Source organism: Phymastichus coffea, unplaced genomic scaffold (genome assembly GCF_024137745.1).
Source record: "Phymastichus coffea isolate CEN01 unplaced genomic scaffold, Cenicafe_Pcof_1.1 PCOF00070, whole genome shotgun sequence".
Lineage (NCBI taxonomy): Eukaryota > Metazoa > Arthropoda > Insecta > Hymenoptera > Eulophidae > Phymastichus > Phymastichus coffea.
In genome coordinates, this window is record NW_026706881.1 from 245,741 (window position 1) to 265,000 (window position 19,260).

Sequence of the window (19,260 nt, forward strand, 5' to 3'; positions counted from 1 at the left end):
GATCGTCTAGTTGAACCATAAGTACCTCTTGCGTCACTGTAATTTTGCATTACAACAAATAGGAAAGCTCCAAGCCTTAACAAATTTGACGAGTTGTGAACCACTCGTTGTATAGTCCTAATTTAGATTATGGTAATAACAAGTAATTTTTTGTTAAAACACTCCCCAAAAGGACTGTATAAATATTTACTTCGTGAATGCGAAAAATTGCCAAAGGGTGCAAATCAATTTTATAAGCATTCAATCAAACAGGTATGTAATTACTTTTTTAGAACGTTTTAACATAAATGTGTACTTTTTTTGTTATACAATTATGTTCAAATAGAAAAAATTATCAGACATAAGCGAATATCGTATTTAAAAAACTCTAATTACATTGATATTTAATAATTGCAATTTTTGTATCTATTGTAAAATTTATTATAATTTCAGAGTTTTAAACAACACATTTCTGAACCTGATCCTGAAAGAGTCCAACAGATTATAGAAAAAGCTCTTCTTGATGCAAAATGGATTATGCAAAAGGTATATATTTCATATACATTTTCATTCAATTAGTTTTTGATTAACGAAAAGAATATTGTTTGTAGTATAAGAAAGATCTAACTTCAGAACCACCAAATAAATAGTCTCAACTTCATATTGTTAACATGAAGGACTTTGAAACAATAGTCAGTGAGGAGTGCACTGCAGGTACTGAAAATTTTTGGAAAGCATTGGGTATATGGTTGAAAAGTCCTCATTTAATCAACCGTAGAATTTCGTCTTCTGCTCAACTTAGTATACATAAATTAAAAACAGCTGATAAATTGAAAATCTTAGATTGGTTTTTAAATGTAGATGAAATTTTTTTTACCACTGAGAATCATAAGGATTTCATTTTAGATTGTTTGAAGGCATCTAATGTAGATGTTACTTTTGAAAATTCTGAAAATGTGGCAACAATTCTAAGTAATTCTCAAAATAATGAAAATATTTACATTCGACTAGCAAAATTGTTACCTCGTCATGGTAACAGGTGTTCACAAACTTTAGAATTATCTCTAATTGATTTACAAAATAAAAGTGTTACATATATATTCTACAAATGTGACCAAGATAACAAAAAGAAGTCTCTAGGATTTGATTATCCATATCAAATAAAATATGAAAATAACAAGATATCTATAGCAGTTCAACATTTTAATGAATGGAAAGAGAGTCAAAACTTGGTGTGGTTACAAAATCACTTTTTCAATAGACTATTGAAATGGATAAAAAATGAGAGCCCAAAGAATAGTTTAGTCACTGGATCCTTAAAACTTGTATCAGCAGAAAAATATACTGACCTGTACAATGAATTGAAACTGAAGTATGGAACAGAAATGGTCAAGATTTGGCCAGAAAATACGGATCCTTTGAAATTTGTATATGAAGATGTTGCTATTGCTACATATTTGATATTGTTGTGGGAACAAGAAAGAGAGAGATTAAAAATCAACGAGAAGCAATCCTTTTTAGATCTTGGATGTGGGAATGGTCTATTAGTACATATATTAAACTGTGAAGGCTATCATGGATTAGGAGTTGATCTTCGCAGAAGAAAAATTTGGGATCTCTATCCTGAAACAACAAAACTAGAGGTAAAATAATATTTTCTCAATTCATCAAATTTAATAGATGTATTTGAAAGTCTTGCAGCTTATAATTATTTTTATAGGTGTGTACAATTATCCCCTCATCAAAAAGTTTATATCCTAGAATCGATTGGTTGATTGGAAACCATTCTGATGAACTGACGCCGTGGATTCCAGTCATAGCTGCCAGAAGTTCGTATAAATGTCGCTTTTTTTTGCTACCGTGTTGTGCTTATGACTTTGACGGTAAAAAATATCAACGCGAAAACTCAGATACTAGTCAATATTTTGAATATATGAATTACGTTCAAGACGTTGCCAACAAATGCGGTTTTAAAACACAGATTGACAAATTAAGAATACCATCAACAAAAAGAATATGTTTAATTGGTTCCGAAAGAAATTATTCAATGGACGAAAACGACTTACGAGATTTGAAAATCCAAGAAATGATAAATTCAAGGTGTCAAGACAAAGAAATCAACGATGCGTGGGCAAGCTCGTTTAAACCACGGGAGATTATAGAAAAAGTTCGAAACTGCACCAAAATTGACAAAAGCGTAATATCTAATATAATAGACATTGTGGTCACAACTTTGTTATGCAAGGCACGCATAATTGAGCTCGAAAGGCGACCGGGTATAACTTGGAACACAGGCGGCGAAATGGAACTGAACGAAGTAGCTGAAGCCGTTGATACCGATATGTTAAAAGAATTAAAAAAGGAATGCGGGGGTCTGCAGACGTTGTTGAAAAATAATGGACACATTTTTAGAGTTGAGTCTGGTAAAGTCAGATTTAGGATTCCCGGAAAGGATACAATAGGGCAAAATAAAAGGAACAAGAAGAAGAAAATTAATCCAAATGTCACTAGGAAAGTAAAACCATGTTGGTTTTACTTAAATCATCCAAACGGCTGCCCATTGGATAATGATGAATGTGATTTCTTACATCCTGAATAAAATGTATTTATTAAATATAACATAATTATATTTTTGTTTTACAACCTTAAAATATACTTGATTGTACTTTGTGAGTTTATTATAATTATATGCACTAATTATTTTCGATTGTTCATATAAATATTAGTTTGTAAGTCATTCGAAGGCAGTGTAAAAAATGTAATCATTATCTGAATACTGATGTTGCTGTCAGCATTACATATATTTTCGCGTAGACAAGTCAGTAGCTATTTCACTTATAAACATAACTATATGTAAGTAAAAAATTTATTTTGATAATTATGCTATCTAATAATATTAACTATGCTTGACCACTTGGGTATTCGTTAAACCCAATATGTTCGGCATATCAGTCTTCAGTTATTACGTAATCATTAATATTCTTTTATTAGATTTTAATTAAATTAGCCGATCCAATTCTTTATTGGATCAATTCAGATCTATTAAAATTTATAGTTTTGCAATGAAAACATTGTAAAAAATAGATTCTATGCCTATATCAGTATGTTACAATGTTCTAAAGTTATGTACGTAGTTGTCTTCTCTCTAATTACTTCAACAAATCCGCAAATGAAAAATCAACAAAATCAAGAGTCGTATCATAATTAATATTCTGTTGTTTAGCCAAATGCTTGATGTCCGTAGAATCAAGCTTGTGGACGCGTTTTAAATGAGTTTGTAAATTTCCACTCTGAGTGAAGGAACGTTCGCATTGCGGACAAGGATAAGGACGATCTCCAGTGTGGTGTTTCAGATGCATTTTTAGAGTTGACTTTTGAGCAAAACATTTGTCGCAGAGCTTACATTTAAAGGGTCGTTCGCCTGTATGAATGCGCTTGTGCCGCTCGACTTGACATGGCTTAGAAAACGTTTTTCCACAAATATCGCATTGACGTTTCATTGTAATACTACAAAAGTAATAATAAGTAATCATTAGTTAATACATTTTTCACCAAATTATATTATACATATACACTGTATTACTTACTTTGACGTTTTCGGCTGTTTTGGAGTTTTAACATTCTCTTTGATGGGATACGACATAGCACCATTATCGTCTAAGTGAAGAACTAAACAATTTTCCAAATCAAAATTGTTAACATTTGTTAACCCGGAATCTGAATTGAAAGTTTCGGGCACGATAACAATTTGTGAATCAGAAATTTGTTTTTGGGCATCGTTTGCATTAATCTCGCTAAATTCCTCAGGAATAAGGTCGACTATTGGCACAGGTAATTGAGTGTTAATTGTAGAATCATCCATTCGCACCGAAACAAGTCCGTTCGTCAAAAAGTACTGTAAATTTGCAGCTAATTGATTGTTATCATTCAGATTTAAAAGACCCGAACTGTTGTTTAATATTGCTCCATCAGTATTGAAAGTAATCTGGTCATTAACTGAATTCAACGTTATAGTGTTGAGAGTTTGATCAATTGTCAAGTTATCGAATTGATTCTGATCGTTGGCAATCGTTTGATTGTCAATTTGATATTGATTTGACAAGAGTTCAGGAGATACTATCATTTGAGGCGATACATTTTTTTGAGATACCTCGATAGTTGAATTTGGCGAGTTTAGGTTTTGCTTTGGTGATTTACGCACTGATGTGACGGATTCACGTGTGTGGGAAGCCATATGGACTTTCCGGTGTCCGGAAGTACGGAATCTCGTATCGCACATATCACATTTAAATGGTTTATCACCTAAAACAAGAAAGAAAGTTTCAAAACAACATTTAATATGAAGAGAATTTCAAATCTCTGGAAAACTTCATTTCACCTGTGTGCAGTCGCATATGAACTTTAAGACTGCCTTTTGTTGCAAACACGTTACTGCATACGTAACAATGAAATTTTTTTACACCGTCGTGTACTTTTACGTGAGAATCCAACGTACATTTAACGGCGAAGCTTTTATCGCAATACGGACATTTGTACGGTCGTTCACCGGTATGTGTTCTAATATGTCTTTTAAGATCGCTCGGTTTACGAAAAATTTTCGAGCAATACGTACACTGATTGCTTTTTTTTTCTGGTTTTATCTGGAAATCAAGCAAGATATAAGTATTATACAAAGTTTGAAGTAATGAAAGTAAAATAATATTTGCCACTCTTACATCTTTTAATCCAACATCTATAGTTTCATTAGGACCTATAGCGTTTTTCAATTCCAATTCTTGCCTGACGTGCTCTTTAATATGTACAGTTAATTCTCGTGATGTGGAGAATTCTTGATTGCAGTCGTAACATTTATGCGTTCTATTTGAAAATTAAATGAAACATAAGTTTTGAGATCAAACAGTACAAAAAAAAATTTAACGGTAGTAACTTACTCGGGAGTTTCATGAATTTTCATATGTCTGCTCAAACCGCCATTTGAGCAAAATTTTGAAAGGCAATACGTACACTCGAATTCTCTGCTACTCTGATGCGTTTTTAAATGTTCTTTCAAACTGTCTGCAGTAAACTCTCGTTTGTTGCACATATGACATTGAAGATTGCTATCTTCAAATAGAATTTGATTTTTTGGAGACTGATTACTTTTTGTCGAACAAATATTGACTGTTTGATTATTATTGTCAGATATTGAAGTTGTGCATAAAGTCGGACTTCGTTGAATAGAATTTGGTAATATATTAGTCATATTTGTCGAAGTTGCTGGAGTAATTCTCATTTCTATTTCATTCTTTAATGTCTGTGGAATAACAAATATTAAATAGAGAATGGATGCCGATTTTTTTTATTGAATAAAAATAGTGTTTATTTAAGAGAAAAAAAAATACCTGTAATGTCATTTCATTAATATCAAAGGTATTTAATTCAGGAACGAAGTTGCTTACAGGTGTATTGATTTGAGACTCATAAGTCTTCCCATCGCTATAAATAATACTCAAAATAGGTGAATTTTGAGTATCCAATGAAGCTTGATTTTCGATTACTTTATTATCCTTTACTTCCAGATTTACGTCAATATTAAGTAATTGTTGATTTAACGTGTCTTGTAAAGTTTTTATGCTGTCCTGTGATAAAAAAATATAAATTTTATTAGATATTTATAAAATATTTGATAATATTAAAGTGTTACATAATTTTCACAGTAATATTACATACAGGAGTAAAAGTTTGATCATTTGAATAATTAACTATTGTAACTGTGCTTGTTTCGTTGGCAGGAAAATTTTGATCTGCACCTAGATTAGGGTTGTTTATTGTGGGTAGGTTTTCTGTAAAAATATATTTAAAAATGTCGAAAAACAGGTTAAATATAAATATGCGCATAGCACTGAAATTACGTAGTGAGTTATGGACATTCTATTCATTGTGATTTAAGTATCAAAGCAAATTCAATACTAAGCTATTTTCACTTGTAAAGTTAAACTCTACAAAAAACTTAAAAAATCATTTGAATAACTTACGCCCTATAGCTACAACATTTTGCGAAGTTGGCAAAATAGACATGTAAGACCGACTTTTTTCTTTGGTGGTTGCTTCAAGTTGAGAGTTTAAGTTATGCTTTGGCCCAATCAAAAGAGGTTGAAGAGTTACACCTCCATTATTAATTTTTAGAGAAGATTCTTCTCCGTGTTTTTGTCTTTTAACTTCCTGCATATAAAATAAGCTATGTAGATATATGAAATAAATAGTTATAATAAAAATTCGAAACCTGACATACTTCCTCAGCTATTTCAAGTTTATGAACTTTAATGTGTTTTCTACAACTAACAGTCGTCTTAAATGTTTTATTACAATATGGGCACATATAAGGTCGCTTGTTCGTATGTGTAACTAAATGTCTCTTCATACTACTGTTAGTTGTGAAATTCATGGAGCAAACTGGACAAACAAAAGGTTTTGTAGCATCATGTATCCGACCGTGAGCATTGAGAGCACTAGTCGTTGAAAATTTTCTGCAAAAGAAAAAAAATAATTAGATAAATTCAACAAAAATTGAAATCATTAATCGTGATAGGCTTTAATATAATTTAAAAAATCTGACCTATTGCACAAATAACATTCAAAAGGTCTCTCGCCCGTGTGCCTTCTGTGATGCTGCTTCAGATGGCTGAGCTTCATGAAAGCAGCTGGACAAGATGGACATTTGTGAGGCCTACCTCTGCCGTTGATAATGTCGTTTCGATATTTAGGCTCAGCTAGAAGTAAACCATTACTCGCTACCTTCAATTCAAGTGGATCCTTTAATTGAACTTTTCCAGCTAAATTTTTTACTTCCTCACTGACTTGTTTCTTTGGTTTGGTAAATTCGTGATCTGCCGAATGATCTTTTAGCATTTTGAAACTCGTGAATGTCTTACTGCATACGACGCACGTGTAATTTTCTGTGTGTAATCTACAATATGACAAAAAATCATTTAAACGAACTTGTCTAGCTTCTTTCAAAAAATGCTTACTTCTCGTGATCTAAGAGTTGCCTTTGAGATCTCCAAGTGGCATTACAAACTCGGCACTTGAATCTTTCTTCCGTTTTGTGTACACGCTCATGCGCCACCAATGTTGATTTCAAACTAAAACTTCGTTTGCAAATGTTGCACTGAAAAGACAGTATATTTTTATTTAATTTCCCGGCAAGCACATGAATTGAAATAGAGGATCGTGTCATACTTTGAAGGGCTTTTCTCTTGTGTGTATTCGTAAATGCCTCCTAAGATCCGATGGCTTTTTGAATATTTTATCACAGTAGGAGCATTCGTAGACTCTAGAGTTATTTACATATCGCTGCTTTAACTTAACGTACTTGCTGAAACCAAAAAATTTATGAAATCGTCTGGATTGGTTTATTTTCAATCATCGTGCGAAAAGAGTACGCACCGTTCTATGTCACTAGAAGCCTCGTCCAAAACCGTGACCATCGCCGTCTTTTCATTATCATCAGTGACGACGAAGCCTTCCTGAAAATTAGCATCACTTTCAGTCGTAGCACTGAATTTCTTCTGCAGATTGCCATTCTCGCAAACAATATCATCTTCGCCAGGTCGCCTCGCAAGACTCGTATTCTGCAGGCAGGATTCAAGATCGGCGATCTGATTCATGACCTCGTGGATCTCGTGGTCACGTTCTTCTTCGTTTTCTTCAGCCTGGCCTTCCTCCTGCTCCTGATTTTCGGCATCCTTGCGCGGCTGCCTGTCCTTGCCGTGAACTCGATTGATGTGCCCGTTCACACTGCCAAGGGTTTTGAACACACACGGGCAATGAGAGCAACGATAAACCGTCGAGCCTTCGCGAACCACGTGCGTTCTCAAAATGTGCGAATTCAGGTTGCCTGCGGACAATCAATTGATCATTGCGACTGCTCGCATTCGGGCCACGGGCTCGCTTTACTTCCACGCAGGCCCGAGCAGCTTTACCTTTTTGACTGAACTTAGCGCGGCAGAACGAGCAGCTGTGCGGCCTGTTGCCTTCGTGCTGCCATATGTGAATTTTCAGCGAGCCTTTCTGCGTGAAGCTGCGATTGCACAGATTGCACTGCAATAATTCGAGAATTCCTTGGAGTTCGTTTCACGGGAGTCCGATTGAGCGAGATGAATCTCATACCGCCGCGAAATAATTTTAAAAGTGATCGGGAATGCAACGTACGTTTTCATCGTTTCATTCGAATCCTACGGAATCTAAAAATAATTGCGCCCTGGAACCCTCTTGTGCTCTCCGAAACTTTAACGCGGGGAAACTCGTTTCATTTAAAAATAATAAGGCTATGAATCTTGTTATCTGGTTATAAAAAAAAAATATATATATATCTAGTAAAATAGAAAATAACGTCGGTGTCTCGGAGGGAATGGCACTCGCTTAACCGTTTTGAAAAGAGCGACGTGAAAGTTACGTTTATTTTGTCAACGAATGATGTCAATTACGAATAATTGAAAGGTAAAGAAACATGACAACGTTGCACGAAGACGATAATAATACCTTATAAGGTTTCTCGCCGGTGTGGACCCGCAAATGTCGTGCCAGCTGACTTGGTTTCTCGAACGACTTTTCGCAGATTCGACAACTATTGATGGTCCTCTGCTTGACGACTCCTCGTTTGGTCAGCTTTTCAATCTTCGTTTGCACCTATGCGAATACAAAGAGAACGAGAGAGAGAGAGAACGAGAGAGGGGGGAGGGAGGAGAGAGAGAGAGAGAGAGAGAGAGAGAGAGAGAGAGAGAGAGAGACGATTAATATCCACGCGTCGACAGAGGAAGAGAAGAGACTGAGAGACGCAAGACGATAAGTCGAGCGCCGGATGCAGCTGGAATTGTCTTATCGACTGTCACGGATGTATGGCGATTAGGTTTATTATTTTACAAAACGCTCCTCCTTTCACGAGAGCGAAGCAATCGCGATTGCTCAGTCATCATGTGCCCGAATGTCGTAAGCGGCTCAAGCAAAACTTTTATTCACGGCGGTAAGTGCGATCAGCAACAGAGGGGCTTACTGTCTTTGGCACAGATGTGACGTTTTTACTCACTTTATAATGGTCGCGCAAGTGTTGTCGGTAGAGCGCCGGATGAGTGAACTTTGCGCGGCAAAGCTTGCACTTGCGGAAATCCTCGCTCGGCCACTTCTCCGTATCGTGCAGCTTCATGTGGGCTTCCAACTGCGACTGTAAACAAACGATTTTTCTTCGTGAGTCGAGCTTTATCGTTGTTGGTCTTACACGAGCAGCCAGCTGGCAAATCTGAAGCACGCGCCGGTAATTATCGACGCCTGTGCGACGTTTCCAAGGCGATTCGGGAGCCATTGCGAGGCCAGAAGTCGACGTTTGCCAAGAGACGAAGCGGCACCTGCTGTAAGTAACGAAATTATCGTCGGAGACGACCATTCGACAACAAACATCTCTCGCGACATCGTCGCTCGAGCTCCGGGGCGTCCGTCCGAGTCGCCGCGAAGAGGCAATAGGCAGCGCGCGGCGGACGGGACTTATCTGCCGGCGCGCGGCGGGGTCACCCCGAGGAGACAGCGCTGACGAAATCGCCGGCTCTCCTCTTTGTCTCGCCGACGCTGACCTATGACGCTCGGTCGTGCCGAACCGCGAGCCCGAATTGGCGCGATATCGCTGCTCTCGAGAAGCGAAGCGGGATGAAGCAGAGCGTGCAAGCGAGAACCTGGTGATATTGCGCGCTGAGGCCGAGCGCGAAGTAGAAGGCCCTCGCGCACATGGCCATCAGCGCGAACTCGGCGCTGCCCCCGGGGAAGACCTTCTTCTCGTCCATTGCGTCAGCGACGGTCGCCTCGAGTGTCCCTCGTGGAGCGCACGCCCGGCGAGCAGCACGGCCCGCCAGCTCGGAGCGCACACTGACGTCTCGAGCGATCGGCCCGGCCCGGCGTCGCGCTGGCACTTTGCATTGGTCGTTGAGACGGCGCCTGCGGCCGAGCGCTTTGTCGACGCGTGCTCGCTCGACTCACTGGCCTCCGCGCGGGCGCGTGTCCCCTATCGGCCTCGGGAAGCCTCCTCGGCGTATCTCGGCCGGCCGCGGATGCGCCTCTCTCGCGCTGCCGGCCGGCGGCTCGGCTTCGCGGCAGCACTGCAGTTGCGCGCCGCGCGTTCTCGCGCACCGACCGCGGCGCTTCCGCGACGCGCCGATGAGGAAGCCGGGAATTAGCCGACGTTCGCGCGCGCGCGCGCCTCCAGATGACGACTGATTGCCGGGCGCACGTGCGCCCAAGTGGCCGTCGGCCTCGAGCGCGAGGCTTCAGCCGGAGCCGCAAAACCGAGAGCGAGCGTCTGTCCCGCATTCCGGCGCATCAATCTCAATTCTCGCAATTTTCGATGCATCGAGACGCAGTTTCATCGGCGCGCCGCGGCTGCCAATCGAAAAGAATCTCGGAGAAAGCCTCGCCGAATCGGCCGCGGGCTATGACCAGGCGAAGCTGCGACCTACAAAGACGCGACGCCGATCGCAATGCGTGAGAGTTTTGCGAGGACCGGAAACGCTCTAGTGGCGGCTTTCAAGGCACTCCGCTCGCCTTGTTATCTCGCCGAGCTGCGACGTTTCTATCGGCGAAAGAAGAAAGCGAAAAAAAAAAATGGAAAAAAATTATCGACAAACGATTATAGCTAGCACGGTCCCTTGCCTCTAGCTTGTGAGCTTTCTTTATCTCGGAGTTTCAGCTTGACAGACTACTGTTGATGTAAGCGTATTTCGACAGATAGCGTTCCGCATAGTACAGCAGAGTTGGTGCAGTCACAAAGGAACGACGCTCGAAACAATTTGTTCTGATTTTTTTTATCGCATATCACGGACGGAGATCGAGTTCGACAAGCTCGTTCACCCTGTACACGAAAACCTCGGACTCGGAAACACAGGCGCGCGCGCGCGCGCGCACGTTTACACTCCGATGTCTATTTCTGTGTATTATGGTTGCGAGCTTTTATCGCCGTACACGCTCTCCCCCGTCGAATTCTAAAATCGAAAGTCCGAAGAGAGGAGAGAGAGAAAGAGAGAAAAAGGAACGAGAACGATCGCTTCGTTAACCGTCCGCGCGCGAGCACGCGTGCACGAGCGCGAACCAAGACCCAGCGCGTCGGCTTGCAAGCCCGAGTAGATTAAAGTCGAGCCAGCGATCGGCCAACGTCGCTCCCGCGAAAAGCCTCACGAGCTCTTTTCATCGAACGGTCGCTGTATTTCACAGTGGCTGCCGATCGAACGCGAGCAAGGAGCCACTCGAGGCGCGCGCGCGCACGCAAGCGACTTGAAACGCGACACGACGGCCTCAACTGTCTCGACGAGCCACTCGCGCTTTTGCGCAACCGACCGTTCTCGCGGACCAGGAACCACTTGAGTCGAGCGCCACGCAGCTTATTTTCATGTTCAAATCAAATGCAAAGTGGAGCGCTCGCTGAGCTTCACCTCTCGCAAAGAAAGCAACACACCGACTGTAAAATTTCACTCGCTGGCGAAACTATGGGCTTCGCGGAAGTAATCAAATATCAGTAGCACGTGTCGAAAAGCGCGGTATGCACTTTTGCTCTCGCTTTCGCACAGCTGTTAGAAGATGTGAGTTCGACGCCGCTTCGCGCCTTACTGATATTACGTATGCCGGCATAGCAGCAGTGAGAAGAGAGAGAGAGAGAGAGAGAGAGAGAGAGAGAGAGAGAGAGAGAGAGAGAGAGAGAGAGAGAGAGAGAGAGAGAGAGAGAGGTGCTCTCTCGAACCCTAGACTTGACTTATGGGGCCAGATGGCGAGACTATGCATAAGCCACTTGGATTTAGATTGGTTACGATGTTTTTGTGAGCTTTCCGAGAAAGTGACGTTTCTTCTTTTTCCTGTTCTTCAGTTCTAATTTTTCGTCGATACATGCAGGCAAACGCAGATAAACAGGCACGCGCATGAACATAGTAGAGACAGAGAGAGAGAGAGAGCGAGCGAAAACAATTTTGCATTGAATTGATATAATTGGCAATTAAAGGTTTACAGAAACGCGCGCTGAAACAAATGTGTTAGTGTCTATATAACTGAACCGAAGAGCGTCAAGGATAAATAGGAAAAAAAAGAAGAGGAGCGCGTCATTGTTTTATTGGTGAAGCGTCGTCTGCGCCTTCCAAGCTCCCACGTTTCGCCGACAAATAATAGCGAAAAGAAAATGCGCGTTGTACGCCCAGGAAATCCCCTTTCTTCCCTTTCTTAAAAGCCTCCGCGTCTTCATTAGTATTCTTATTCTGTCGATCGTTCCGAAAATAAAGAAAAGAACGTGTCGAAAAGAGGCGGGTTTTTAACGGGTGTAGGCGCAACAATACCGCATGTGCGATTTATCCCCTCTCCGCTTTGCAATTACAAACTCTAGAGCACAATTAAACGCGCGCTGCAACTGCACAGGCGACGAAAAAAAGGAAAAATACATATAAAAAAGGGTTCTTACGGCCAAACAAAAAAGAAAAAATAGTCATTATTCAGCGCTCGCGCTGACAATGCTGAAATCTCAATCAGGACGACTCATTAACTTATGCGCGCTGAAAACACACAGGAGCAGAAGGGTCTTTCAATTGGCGCGACGAGCGACGGACGTTTTATCCATGCGAAAAAGCTTTCTCGCGCAAGCGCTTTCGTCCTTGAGACGCTATAATTCAGCAGCCGCGGCGGAAGCTCAAAATCGCAAATTTGCGCGCGCACGCACTCGACTCTTGCGTAACTCGCGCACTTTGCCGCCCACGCGACTGTAATCCTTTATGGACAACTGACGCAGCCTCTTGTGCACTCCCCCGCGCGCTTCGTTGCAACACCAGTGACGACTTCTTCTTGCGATCGCCTGACTTAATTATTACTTTTGCAAGACTACGATGAATTTAATCAGTCTGTGTGTAAAACAACGTCGACTCTTATGCGAATCAACTTTGACACGACGACGTGCAGTTGTCTGCTTTAGCGAATGCGAATGCGTGTGAAGGAACTGTGCTACATGAAGCTGAGATAAATTGATATTACAAAAGCGTTACGTCAGTACGATTAATTACAAATCGGCAATACTCTACTCTCGTGAATCACGCGATCACGCAGCAAGTATGTCGGTCATTCACATCCTACTGTGGACACGCAATCTTATCGTTTCCAACAAATCAATCTAGTTTTAATTAAACTTGGACACTATGGTCATTAGATCGTTAATGTCTTTTAACCAGATAGAAAAGAAACAATTTTGCAACCGCCTTGGTATTATATGTAGAAAAAACAACAAAAATTGAAATTTCTTTACCTTCGTTTCAAAAATACCATCACACTCGGGACAATAGAGATTCTCATCTTTCTCGTGCATAACCATGTGCGCTTTAAGACTAGCTATGCGGGCAAATCGTTTATTGCACATGGGACATTTTGGTTCGCCAATGTTATGTGTTGCCATGTGTAATGTAAAATTCATCTGTAAAATTACCAAATGATAATATTATAAAGTGATAAAGCACGAATAATTGCAAGTATTACTAGCTCATTGTTTTATCAAAATATTTTTGAAAATTGTTTTTTATAGTTTATAAATATACTCAATCAAATGGTCAAGCAAAAATCTTTAAATTAAAAAATAATTATTTACTGGCACATTAAATGATGCAGAACATTTAGGACAATGGTGAGGTTTTTCTTGAGAATGTTCGTGCATATGCCTTTGATATAAGTACCGTTTTTTGAACTCTTCATCACATATATCACATTTGTAAAGAGCCTGCAATAAAAAAAAGGTGTGTTATCCTTCAAAAAACAATATTTCTATAATAATAAGACTGATTGAAATTACATCTTTTATAGCGTCTCTCCAATTTTTTGATGGTTTTCCTCCTCTCTTATGAGGAGGCTTTTTAGATTCATCTACAGTTTCCGATTCATTTTCCTGTGGGAGTGATTCTATTATTTTTTGTATAGTAGCTGTCTTTCCAGATGATAAAATTTTTGTTGCACTCGGTTGTATCAGTTTTGTATTGGAAAAAGCCTCTAACACTTCTATATTGCTTAATGATTCTTGCAGATCACTACTTTTCTTAGATACGTGCGTATTTGAAGGGTGTAGGTTTCTAATATTTCTAAGAGACATGCAAGGTTGTTGAACATGTCTAACAGGAAGATTTAATTTTACCTATAAAAGATTATTTTGTTAAACAACTACTAATTGAGAACAGCTCAATAAGACAAATATTTACATTTTTAACAAGGACATCGCTGTTTGGAACTTGATACCAATTTGAAGAATTTTCAGGTTCTTCTTGTACAATTATCACTGGAGCACTTGCCAGTTGCAAGCTTGTATTTGCAGGTTCTAAAAATAAAATAAATTAACAATTTCAGTTCCTATTCTAGCATTGTGACATTAAGGAATACTTACGGTGAGCTGCAAGTAAATTTTTTACAAGTTTGGGTGACATTGGTATCATCAAATTCATTTTTATAGTATCCATATCTTACAAATTCACTATATTCTTTCTTTAGTTTCATAGATATTTGATGTCTAATTGTAAAAAACACAATTAATATAAATTTATAATCATTGACATTCTGTCAATCACACAAAAAAAGCCGTGCGTAAAAACAATGTGCATGACGTTCCAACGAAACAATACACCAGGTTTAATTATAAATACCACGTCAATTCCACCCACACTTGTTCAACAAAATAACCTGAATCACAGCAAAAAAGCAAAGAAAGATATATCAGACAATTGAAAAAGAAGCGGCAAAGTCAAAGGGCAACACGGCAAAGTTGCACTTGTAAGAGCGCATCCCGGCTATGGTAGCGAAACGCGCAGTCAGGCTACTGTCTATTTCCAAATAAGGAATTATTTCGCGATATATGGCCTGCACCAAAAGAACAACAATGAACATGGCGGAGCTCTGTCATCTGCTAGTGTACCTCGTCGACCGCCGACTCGACCGATAATACAGAAACCTAATTGTACTCTCTTATTCTAAAAGGAGATTATATCAAATTACTTCACTAAAATCTCGGAGTAAAATTTCGAGCGCATGCGCGCTTGTTTGTTTTTTAATTTTTAAATGTCCACCCGCGGAGACATTTCGACTATTGCGGCTTACATGACTCGAATGTCATTTTTGCAGTGTTCGACTTCAAAATCGTGATTTGTATTTTTTCATCTCTCAGAAACCATCCACTCTTAGAATTAATTTGATTTTCTTTCACGAACATGAAATCTCTGTTCTCTCGATAATTATTCTTATCGCGTGAGAATACCATGAATATCGGAAATTTCCAGAAAAGCATAGAGGATAAACACGATCTCGCCGCTACCCGATAAAGATAACTTGCAGAGCATTGTCATTTCTCAAAAATACCTTGGCACGCATATAACACACTATTTCTCAGACCACGCTATTATTTCCTTGCATGCGCGAGCAAGAGAGAAAGAGAGAAAGAGTGAAAGAGAGAGAGAGAGAGAGAGCAACTGCACACCATCCCCCTAAGAAAACAAAACAGGGCGTCGCCGAGCAGACATTACATCCTTGCTGCGCGGTCCTTGACAGGTGCACATCCTGCGCCGATTGTAAAGCTCACATCGAATTCACAGTAGTGGCGGCAGTAAAAAGCCGTTAACATCGCATGAACTCTTTTGTTCTGAACTGCAACGCAAGATTACTGAATTTAAAAATAACATATATAAAAAGTTTTCTCTCCCTTCTCACTCATCACACGCACATACACATACAAAACAGCTCAGGTACGGGGAGAGAGGAATGGTGGTTGTGTTTGTATTACAGAAGTGTGGGTGGTGTGTGCGCGCATTCGCCGCCATATTCCGCTCGGCAGCAGCAGTCTCTCGCGGAGAAAGAGCGAGTAGCAGCAGTAGCAGCAGATAGGCTTGGCAGCTTGTCGTGTTCGCGGTGGTGCGGAGCTCGTCGCGGGCGGCTTGAGTGCGCGTCGCAAGCCGATAGATGTACAAGAGATAGAGAGCGACGAGCGAGTGTGATTGCATCGCGCCTATTCGGCCAACGGGTAGGCTGAGTTTAGTGTGTCGTGCGCGCGTGCAAGAGGTAAAGCTCAACAATGAGGAGTAGCAACAAGGGCAAGTCTCGCGACGGTTAACCAACGGAGAGAGAGAAAGAAATGAGAGTGTTGGTCGAGAGACGACGACGACGACGCCATATTGGCGAGTAAAGTATAGAGAGAGAGAAAGAGAGAGAGAGAGCGCGCGCGCGAGAAAGAGCAAAAGGAGAGTGTGTTTGTGCCGTTTCGACGGCGAGAGAGAAAGAGAGAGAAAGAAAGATCAGAATGGAAGAAACGAAAATCATATACCACATCGACGATGAGGAGACGCCCTATCTCGTCAAACTCAACATCTCGCCGGAACGCGTTACTCTCGCCGACTTCAAGAATGTGCTCAACAGGCCCAATTACAAATACTTCTTCAAGTCCATGGACGATGATTTCGGGTGAGTAGTAGCTTTTTATCCTATCTGTTTTGCCCCCTTAGATTCCCTATATCGATTAAATAGTTTTTTTTATTACGACGACCGTGTTGAGTTTCAATTACTGTTCTAGTTCTAACTCTGTTCTCTCTCTCTCTCACTCTTTCTCTCTCTTTCTCTCTCTCTCTCTCTCTCTCTCTGTTGATACGCCGCTGCCGCTCTGGCTCGCGACGTCGATGCGAGACGATGATAGCGCTTTGTTGCCTTGCGTTTTTCTTTTTTTTTCCTTCTGCGACTGCTCCGAATACGAGAAACTCGGCACGCTGCCTCTGAAAGGCCATGGATTAAAAAAAGCGTTATTCAGGTTGAAGATTACTCGGTTTGATTAAGCACAGTCGTTTAAACTCTATTTCCTCCACTCCGAAGTAACGAAAATACTGACTGCTCCGAAAGCATCTTTGGAGCGCCACTTTACGCGGTAAATAAATCAAACGTGTGCGTACGGCCGGTTTTTTTAAATGCGTATGACTGTCTGATAGCATAATTAATACAGGAGAGAAAAAGAGAGAGAAGAGAGTTAGGTGTCATCGTAGCACCTCATATCTAACTGTAATTGCGGACTATTGGATTTATCTCTTCTCTCTTCCTCTTCGGTGTCATTTACCCGTGTCGATGTCTCGTTTTCGCACCTTCTTTCATGTCACCTGTGTATGCATACGCACTTATTTTGCCATGGCAGAAGCTTGTAGTTGATAACCTTCTTGGCATTTATTCCGATTTACAAAGTTATCGTGAGCCTTATTGTTGCGTATTATAGGATCGTTAAAATTGTTGCATTGTCCAACAGATTTACAATTTTATTAGAACTGATTTTATTGCCTGTATTTTCCATATTATTATGAACAAATGCTATTTCCACAAATTAACGCTCGTCACGGAATATTTGCATGAACGACTCATCGTAAAAAGATGAATCCCGTTTTCAACGAAAAAAAAAAGAGAAAATACGGTCGTCTATAATTTGCCACGCGTAAAAAGAGAAAATACCGGTATAGAGCATTAGAGCAGCGCGCACCTTAATATTCAATGTCAAATTGGAATTTATTGCAAGGATAAAAGCTTGCATCGTTTAGCATAAATAGCGGCGATATGCGAATGTTTCCATCGGTCTCCCCACCCCCCGTCATCGCGCACAAAACAATCTGCAAATGACTTCCGGCACAAAACACTCCTCTCTATATGTATTTCGAATTGCGAAAAAAAAATAAACAAGAGGAGACAATCTTTCAAACGGTATAAAAAAGAAAAGTTGCGGTCGCGCGAGTACACTCGAGGTTTTTAGTCAAGTAAAGCAAAACCCGTAGTAAAAGCATGACGTCTATGTTAAAAAAAGCGTCCCTCTTATGTATTATTCAGAGTCTTTTGAACAAAAGACAATTCGTTTCATTTTCTCAACTGATTTTCGAGCCCCCAAATCAATACTCTCGCGCATGGGAATATGAGGAGGAGACAGCCTGGAGCCAAAAAGGAGAGAGAGAAGGAAAAAAGTCTGTGCATGGCTTTGTTGGCTGAGCGGCTGCCAAGACTCGCGGGTATATAGCGCGACGATCAATTCTTCGCGAAATAAGCATTTACCTCTCCTCGAAAGCCTGCCACCCTTCTCCCTCTTGATTTTTTCTCGCTGTCGACTTTTCTCTCTGTCTGTTTCTCTCTCTCTCTCTCTCTCTCTCTCTCTCTCTCTCTCTCTCTCTCTCTCTCTCTTCCCTCTTCCCTCTTCCCTCTCCCTTCTGCTTTGATCTCGCGGGCGTTTTTCAGAAAGTTTTGCCGCATGCGATGTTTTAATGAGTGCGAAAAATCTCTCGTACAGCACGGCTCTTTTTGTCGCACGCGCGTACACGCGTTGGCCTGCATGGCAAGGGAGCGAGGGGCAACACGCCAACCTCTTATCAATGCCACCCCCATCCTCGGGGAGCGAGCGCGAAGGGGGTGTCGACGACGAATTTTTTTTTCTCTCCGACCGTGCTGCTGCGCGACGATTTGTGCGCGCGAGAGAGGGAGAATGCGTGCTCTACTTTTTTTTGCTGTTGGGGCTTTCTCTCGGGCGCACGCGTTGTTTCCTCCTTTAGCCGACGCAAATCCAATGGGCGAGCTCGGGCCCCGCGCTTCGCACGCTTCCCATTGGTGTGCGGGACTAACTAGACGACGGTCGCCGTCGCAGGGACGTGCAATGCGCGCAAGCTATTTCCTCGACATCCAGCATATCGCAAAGAGCGCCGCAGTGCTCCGCTAAACCTCGACTTGTTCTCTTTTTCGCAGCGTCGTCAAGGAAGAGATAATCGACGACGATGCTCATCTTCCCTGCTTTAATGGCCGAGTGGTGTCTTGGGTAAGAAAAGCTCTTTACGCTTTGCACAAAAGCAACACCAAAACTATCTCGTTTTCGTCGACCCGCGCAGCTGGTCTCGGCCGAAGGTAGCAACGTGTCCGACGGTGCGTCGCAGTGCACGGACACGGTGCCGCATCAAGAGATAGTGAAGCACGAGACTCACGTGACGCCGGGCCACACGACGCGACCGCCACTGCCGCTGTCCCACGACGACACGCTGACCGAGACCGAGAGCATAATCAGTAGCAGGCAGGGCCATCACTTGCACAAATCGTCGAGGCACCACAGTGACAAGTACGAGAAGTACAACAAGTACAATGGCTTGAGGATCAATGGTCACTCGAAGCATCGCTCGGCGCTCGGCTATGAGTCCGCGTCGATTCTGAGCTCTGACCTCGAGACCACCACGTTCCTCGAGTCGGACGACGACGCTAGTAGCCGGATTACGTCCA

General features: G+C 41.4%; 3 protein-coding genes across 5 annotated transcripts in view; 2 read left to right on the plus strand and 1 right to left on the minus strand.

Moving 5' to 3' along the window:
* Positions 1-25: 25 nt before the first annotated feature.
* LOC131667726 (probable tRNA (uracil-O(2)-)-methyltransferase) lies at positions 26-2,610 on the plus strand. Of its 2 annotated transcripts, none has more exons than XM_058941372.1 (4): positions 26-252; positions 433-525; positions 591-1,622; positions 1,700-2,610. In XM_058941372.1, exons 3-4 carry the CDS (start codon positions 651-653, stop codon positions 2,576-2,578), a joined length of 1,851 nt encoding a protein of 616 aa, XP_058797355.1. In that variant the 5' UTR covers positions 26-252; positions 433-525; positions 591-650; the 3' UTR covers positions 2,579-2,610. The 2 variants fall into 2 exon arrangements, with proteins under 2 accessions (XP_058797355.1, XP_058797356.1); XM_058941373.1 differs by having other exon boundaries at positions 613-1,622.
* Positions 2,611-3,128: 518 nt separating this feature from the next.
* LOC131667723 (zinc finger protein 236-like) lies at positions 3,129-14,828 on the minus strand. Of its 2 annotated transcripts, XM_058941370.1 has the most exons (21): positions 14,387-14,828; positions 14,205-14,320; positions 13,805-14,140; positions 13,604-13,732; positions 13,268-13,432; positions 9,044-9,178; positions 8,500-8,646; positions 7,941-8,058; positions 7,405-7,855; positions 7,198-7,333; positions 6,987-7,126; positions 6,575-6,925; positions 6,251-6,485; positions 5,994-6,180; positions 5,689-5,801; positions 5,361-5,597; positions 4,911-5,272; positions 4,695-4,836; positions 4,358-4,619; positions 3,567-4,281; positions 3,129-3,486 (listed from the first exon to the last, which is right to left on the minus strand). In XM_058941370.1, exons 1-21 carry the CDS (start codon positions 14,457-14,459, stop codon positions 3,129-3,131), a joined length of 4,908 nt encoding a protein of 1,635 aa, XP_058797353.1. In that variant the 5' UTR covers positions 14,460-14,828. The 2 variants fall into 2 exon arrangements, with proteins under 2 accessions (XP_058797353.1, XP_058797354.1); XM_058941371.1 differs by lacking the exons at positions 13,268-13,432; positions 13,604-13,732; positions 13,805-14,140; positions 14,205-14,320; positions 14,387-14,828 and adding an exon at positions 9,681-10,007.
* Positions 14,829-15,853: 1,025 nt separating this feature from the next.
* Positions 15,854-19,260, plus strand: part of LOC131667715 (segment polarity protein dishevelled homolog DVL-3) — a 13,470-nt gene continuing 10,063 nt past the window's right edge. The window contains 3 exon segments of the mRNA XM_058941348.1: positions 15,854-16,446; positions 18,739-18,808; positions 18,879-19,260. The exon segment at positions 18,879-19,260 is cut by the window's right edge and continues 51 nt beyond it. Coding sequence (XP_058797331.1) covers positions 16,286-16,446; positions 18,739-18,808; positions 18,879-19,260 — 613 coding nt within the window. The 5' untranslated portion in view covers positions 15,854-16,285.